General features: G+C 28.1%; 1 protein-coding gene across 1 annotated transcript; it reads right to left on the bottom strand.

The window, feature by feature from the left end:
* Window positions 1–5,022: 5,022 nt before the first annotated feature.
* LOC120067419 (probable disease resistance protein At4g19060) lies at window positions 5,023–5,853 on the bottom strand. Its single transcript, XM_039018986.1, has one exon. The coding sequence runs from the start codon at window positions 5,851–5,853 to the stop codon at window positions 5,023–5,025; it is 831 nt and encodes a 276-aa protein (XP_038874914.1).
* Between the last annotated feature and the right edge of the window lie 1,716 nt (window positions 5,854–7,569).

Raw genomic sequence — 7,569 nt, forward strand, 5'->3', positions numbered from 1 at the left:
ATGATTTGAGCTTTACATTAATTAACATTTCCTCAACCAGTCTTTTGTATTATCTTTTCTACAATCTCCTTAACCAGTCACCCTCAATCATTTTTTTTGGTTGTTTGAAGACCCTTAGAGAGCAAATTGGAAGAAGTGTCTCTTCATCTGTGCGTATCAAATAGAGAGCGTTATGGCGCTGCACGACAGCACTGCAACGGTTGCCTAATAGATTTTTTCTGTGAATGGCGCGGGGCACAAGCGTCATAGCACTTGCACAACGCCATTCCTCTCTTACTCGATTGTTTGCTAATTGCTCCATTTAAGCCCAAATTACATCCGGTACGTCCGGATGGCTTCTTTTGCTTGATAATGTAGCTAAGAACTAAAATAAATATTAAACTCCTAAGAACCAACACGATTTAGGATGATACTTTTTTTATTTGACTATTTATCGTTTTGATATGTTTCAAGAGAAGATTTTGATTTTGGAATTTTGTGAAATTTTGTGGTATTTTATGTTTTAGCTTAAAATTTTAGTTTTTGTTTTGGTTGTTAAGAAAATTGGTGTCCATTAAGAATTGAAAGATTAAGAGAAATATAAGAGTACTTATATGAAAAAACATAAGGATATCTATATAATTTATTTTAAAATTAGTTCTTTTCTAACTTAAATTTCAAATAATTTGATAAGTAGGAGCATTTTTTATTTTTTATTTTTTATTTTTAAAGTAATTTTTGTCACGAGGAATTGACGATTTTTGTTCAAATAGTAACGATGGAGGTATTTTTTTTTAATTTTTATTAAGTTAAGGGTATTTTTGAAACGTTTTGAAAATTCAGGGGTATTTTTAAACAAAATTTTAACGGTTTCCCTAAAAAACTAAGGTATCTTTTGAACTCTTTTTTAAAGTTAAAGGTATTTTTGAAACTTTTAAATCTTCAAGGACATTTTTGACACAAAGTGTAAAGTCCAGGGGCATTTTTTTACAATTTAACCTTAAATTTTCGTCGACGTTTCGACATTCATACCGATATTTTCATATCCTTATGAGTTCAATATTGATACAAGAACATCAGCATTTCTATTATATTATGTAAAATTTCTTAAACATAAAAAATAGGCAACATACTAATGTGAAGATGGTATAAATAATAAACATTTGAGCTTATTTACCAAATATACAATGTTTATTTATTAATTTTTTGTTTCTATAATTTTTTTAAGATATCCATCAACAAGGACATTTTACGGATATTTCCATCGAAATATCGGTACAATTGAGATTTGGAGTTTTTTTTTGTTTTTTTTTTTTTTTGACATTGACATTTTAAACTTTGGTTTGTTGATAGTATTAATCATCATTTTCCTCTTCTTCAATTTTAAGTTAAATGGCATACTCACAAGGAAGGGAAGAGTTGTATTTATCAATTTTAAAAATTCTCTCATTGGAAAATTTTATAATAAAATACTTCATTTCGGAGCATAATGAAATATTTTCCTGGAATTGTAAGATTTTAAAGCATAGAGATCTAACCGACTTATTTTCCAAACTTTATAAGTTAAAAAACACATCTTATCTTGTCTCATGTACTTCTCTTTGTCGTTCCAGCAACTTGATCCCACCAAATTGATGTATGATCTGTGCTAACAAGTTTCATATTTGTATACATCATCTCGTTCATCTCGATCAAAAAACTTTTCCACACTACTCTTTCATTCAAGAAAGTCCTCGAGATGCAATCAGGCATGAGATTTTAAATTCCCGCTTTCATCCAACCTCTTCTTTTTTTTTTAATGAAGTCATTCTCAATTAGAAATAATGTCTACATTAAAAAAAAAAAACAAGAATCTCAATTGGAACTTCTCCATAATCATGTAATCGAATCTAGTCGAATGGACTTAAATCGAAGCTCTTGAACTCAAATTTGTGTAGACTCTTGTCGTACCATTTTAAGCAATAATTTCAATTATAAATATAAAATTACTAAAATTTCGTAACAAAATTGCGAAATTTCATAATATATAAAAAAAAATATTTCATAAAATAAATAAATTAGATGAAAATAAATAGGATATGTGATATTTGAATTTTTGACCTTTTAATTGATAATTCATATATTATGCTGATTGAGTTATATTCTTATATTCACATTTAATAAATTATTTCTACAATGAAAAATAAACCTTAAATATTCATTCAATCGATTAATACACACTTTTTTTTTCTCCTTTCTCCCTCTTTATCTAAAATGTGAACCACGTGAACCTTTCATATTTATATCTTTTTTTATTATTTCATCAATCCATTTTCTTCATTCATTAATTTACCATCATTACTTTACCAACTACAACTACATAGTACATACATGTTTTTTTAATTAATAAAAAGAAAAATATCATTGAAATTTTGTAATTTGTGTAAAAAAAAGACTAATTAAACTTTCAAAATTTTCTTTAAACTAAAAAAATAGAAATACTCTTATTGTTAGTTTTTTTTTTTTTTTTAAAAGGTTAATATTTTGTTTAAAAAATATTCTTAAACTTAAAAAAGGTTAAAACATTTTGTTATTGTCAGTATATGAATAGAAACGGTTAAAACCCCCATTATAAAATATCTCTAAACTTTCAAAAATTGACCCTTACTGTTTATTTATACTGTTTATCTACTCTCATCTAATCACCTCCTTCTTCCATTTCCTCTCTGTCCTACTTTAATTTAATGACCTAACACCCAGAGATGTCCACGGGGTCGGAGATATCATTCCCCATCCCGTGAAATTTTCCAAAGGGATCGGGGTGGGATTTTCAAGGAATTTTTTCCCGTTACCTTTTTTTTGTTGGTAAAAAGCCAATCAATTTAAATCACTAATGTGAGAAAAATTTAATTAAATAATTAACTTTATCACTAAATTGTTTATTATGGTTAGTTTTATATGACAATTTGAATTTAAAGATAAATTAACTCAAATTTTGGCCTAAAAAAGATAATTAATTTTTTTTAGTAGAAAGAACTAAATATAAATCAAATTATTCACATATATAATCTAAATTTAAACGTATTCATTATCTTTTTAAATAAATAATCAAATTTGAAATTTAAATGTAATTTTTATATAATAATAATAATAACATAACATTAAATAACTATACTATATAAATATGTAAAAGCTAATCGGGGCGGGGACAGGACACCCCCAACACTCCCTTCCACATTCCCGCCCCTCCCCGCTTGGACTTGTCTACTAACACCTCCCTACTTTTCCTTTTTTTCCTTAATATTCTCTCTCTTACTCCCTCGTCCATTGATTCTCTTATTGTTACTGATTCTGTTATTTCATGTTAACTGTATAACCTTTGTTTATTTATTTATTTATTTTTTTTAAAAAAAAAGTCCCTTTCAATTAAAGTATATAGACTATAGCAAGAAGGAAAAGAATAATGGAACCACCATGCCAAAAATTGTTTGAAATGTCGATGTTTATCAATGTCTTAATTTTGGAAAAATTTCGATGAAAATATTGGTAGAATTTTGATTTCAATGGATATTTATGAAAAAATCATAAAAATAATAATAAAAAAATTAGTAAATAAACATTTTTTGATTTTTTAAATAAGTTAACATATCTATTGTTTATATTATATTTACAATAGTGATATTTTATTGTTTAATTGTTATGTTTCGTTTTTTTACGATATAATAGAAATATCGATTCACCCTTCATTTCAATATCGAGCCTATGGAAACGTGGAAGTATCAATGGAAATATCGACATGTCGGTAGAAATTTAGTACTATGGTCATATGTTAGTTGTTGATCATATGTTAATAAGTTGTTCGAGTTTAATACACAAAAGGAAAGATACGTTGAGATCTAATTCATAATTTTGAGGACAACTAATAGGAGGAAAAAGAAGAAAACAGGTACATTATCAAATTTGTAGCGATGAAGGCTTTGTTTTTTTTTTTTACAATTCAAATTACTCAATTTATCATGAATAGTTAACAAGATTCATACTAAGATCAAAGATGATATTCCATAGCCAATATTATATATATAAAATGAGGGTAACTTTGTATGTTGTTTTAAAATTTGTTTTTTCCAACTCAAGATAAGTTCAAAAAAAATTATCTGTACTATAATAACGATAGGATAATTTTTTTTTGGAAAGGTTTAGAGTATTAATGTAACTTTTGAAAGTTCAAAGGTATTTTTGCAATGACTTTGAGCATAGGATTTAAAGGGGTGCCATATATAAATCCTCTAGTTCCATTGGTGCCTAAGTATATACATTTTTTTTCTGTATTCTCCTCAAATTATAAAACTACTCTTTCTCTCAGATGTGGCTAACACACTATTAATGAACCATGTAAATCTCTATGTCGTTCTTTACTATTCATGCTTTTTTAATTTGTCAATTTCATTTATGTCATAATAATACATTAGTGATACACTAAACTCTTTTATGTAGTTGATCTATGCATATTATTATTAATATACCAAAATTAGTGATACATAATTACATACATCAAGTTTATAATTGATCTACAAAAAAAAAATGTATTACATTATGAATAGATCAACAACTCTTCGTGTCCTACATGGGAGTTAATTTCCCTCTTCACTCCCCCAAATTATTTATACATTAACAAATTTTTAACTTAACATGGAGTGAAGTTGTGAAGTCATTGACTCACACTCAAAGAGTCAATAAATATAAAATTGACGTTCTTAATAGTTGAGACCACAAACGCCTAAGGACTAAATTAAATGCCCAAACAACTCCAACTCATACAATTCCTTAATCTCAATACCTCCTTAAGAAGTCAATCAAAACATAACATAACTATCACAATCTAAAATGGGCTTAGCTCCATGTTAATTGGAAAAAAAAAAAAAAAAAGAACATTTTTATTTTGGATAATGAACAATAATTAATCCAAACAAAATGAGAAACGAAAGAGGAACAGAAACTTTTGATTCTTAGTTTTCTCCTTGAACTTCATCATCTTGTTCTTGTTTTTTCTTCTTCTACTGTATCTTAACTCCTTTGTAATTCATTTTGGAATTGAATCTTCCCCATCATTTTAGCGATGAATGGAAGACCACCACATTTCTTCAACAATTCTACTTTCAATACCTCCAAATTTGGAGGATCGGAGATGGAATTTCCATTTTCCCCGACTTCTTGCCAGAAAATCTTCCAGAAACTTTCTGGGTCTTTATGAGGAACCAAACACCGCAAATTTCCCTCTCCGACCATAGCTTTTGCAGCTTTTTCGCTTCTGCTCGTTACAATCACAGCCCCTCCATTTCCTTTTGGAAACCCATCTCTTAATTTCTCTCCAATTTTCTCACAAGAATTCAAATCCCAGTACCAATCACTCTGTTCTTCCCCTGTTTTAAATTCTTGAACATCATCCAACACAATCAGATACCGTTTGCCTCTCAGTTGAAGGCGGACGGCGTAGAGGAGGCCGCCGAGTGTTTCCCCACCGGGAAAATTTGTGTCCACTCCGAGAGAGCTCAGCATTCTCTTTAGAAGAGCGATTTTGGGATCTCTGTCTTCGGTGAAATTTCTTGACATCGAGACCCAAATTCTGGGGAAATATTTGGATTTCACTTCTCGGTCTTGGAGAAGGGCTCGGCAAATTGTTGATTTTCCGATCCCTCGGACTCCGATGATTCCGATTGCTCTGAAGCCCTTTCCGCCGCCGCTGGGTGGTTTCTGGAGCATTTTCTGCAGAACCAGAAGCTCGTTTTCGACGCCGTGGACGGTGGATCCGGCGACGGGTTCAGTAACCCATCTCGAGATTTGGGTTTTTGGTTGGTCGGCGGGAAGGATCTCGGAATTATGGAGTTCGCCGTTCATGTCTCCAGTGGTCGTGGGTTTGTGTTTTGAGGTGCTTTATTGGCGGAATGAGTGGATCGGAAGATCTGCAATTTATTCCTCACGTGGAAGATGAGGCCATCTCTTATTGGAGTTCCGAGTTTGAAGTGTTAGTAACCATGGAAAATATATCTTTTAGTAAAAATTTACCTTTTAAAATTTTAAGCCCATTTTACATAAAATTCAAAATTTAAACTTCCAAACGGCCGAGCACACAAATTTCGATCCATTTCTATCAATATTTTCACATTTTCATATGTTCGTTATTGATATTAAGGGTGAATCAATATTTCAATTATGTCGTATAAAAATCCACAAAACATGATAATCAAGCAACAAAATATTACTAATATATATATAAGGTAAATAATAGACAATCATATAATATTTCTTTATTAATTTAAATTTATTTTTTAATTTGTTATTTTTATAATATTTCCAAAATTATCCATTGAAATTGAAATTTTATCGATATTTTCATCCAAATTTTCGTAAAATTAAGATGTCAATATCTCTATTAACATCGATATTTTAAACATTGATAGACATGATATAAATTTTGAAGTTAATATTTAATTACTGTAATCTCTAAATTTTGTTCTTCTTTTTAAATTTTCAGATTACACACAAAATTGAAAGTTTTAAACTTTTTGAAAAATTGATTAGGTTAAATTAAAAGTTGTTAGATACATAATAAAAAATTTATGAACTTAGCTCCAATTGGATTGACTTGAAAAAAGTGTTTTTAAAAAAACTCATTTTTATTTAAATATTTTTTTATAAAAATTTATTAAAATACATTTGAAAAAACTATTTCGAGTGAGTGCCAAATACTTTAATTTCTTTCAAAATGATTTATTTTTTTAATTAAAACACTCAAAATGTATTATAAACCTACCATTAATTACATAATTTAAAAAAAATCAAAAACTAAATAGATCTAAACATTCCAATTTAGAGACTAAAATTATAATTTTATCTATTTATAGTATTTCATTTGGCGATGTGATAATAGTAACTGAAAAGTATAAAGTAAAAATTATTATTGGCCCTGAATTAAGTAACATTAAGATAACTATCGCAAGTAATGATTTGGTCCCTTTAATTAAAAAAATATATACAATAATTTAGTCATTTCAATGAAGAAAAAAATAAGGATTGTTTTTAAATATAGAAAAATAAACTAAAATATTTATAAAATATAATAAAATTTTACAACTATCAATAATAGAAACTGATATAAGTGTCTATTAGTGATATTGATAGACACTGATAGAAGTCTACCAGTATCTATCAGTGTCTATCATTGATAGTTGTAAAATTTTGCTATATCTTATAAATATTTTCAATAGTTTTACCATTTGAAATAATTTCCCAAAAAATGATAAAAAAATTCCTTTATTAGTTTTGTTAAATTGGATAGTTAAGTTAGAATTTATGACTTACAGTTTGATAAAGGTATCAGAGACTATTCATGAGAAATTGAGAATTTTATCCAACCATAAGGACTATTTATGAGACTTTTTCTATTAGAAAAACTAAATTCTAACTTTCTCCAAATTATAGAGACCAAATTTGTAATTAAACCATTTTACTAATATTTTTTCCTTCTCATCACTTGTATTTGTATAAACTTCTTTTCCAAAATCCTTCAATTCTAGCTAATCTACTCTTTTAAATAGTCTTTTTTTTTCCCAT

The sequence above is a fragment of the Benincasa hispida genome, chromosome 12, assembly GCF_009727055.1.
Source record: "Benincasa hispida cultivar B227 chromosome 12, ASM972705v1, whole genome shotgun sequence".
NCBI classification, from domain to species: Eukaryota; Viridiplantae; Streptophyta; class Magnoliopsida; order Cucurbitales; family Cucurbitaceae; genus Benincasa; species Benincasa hispida.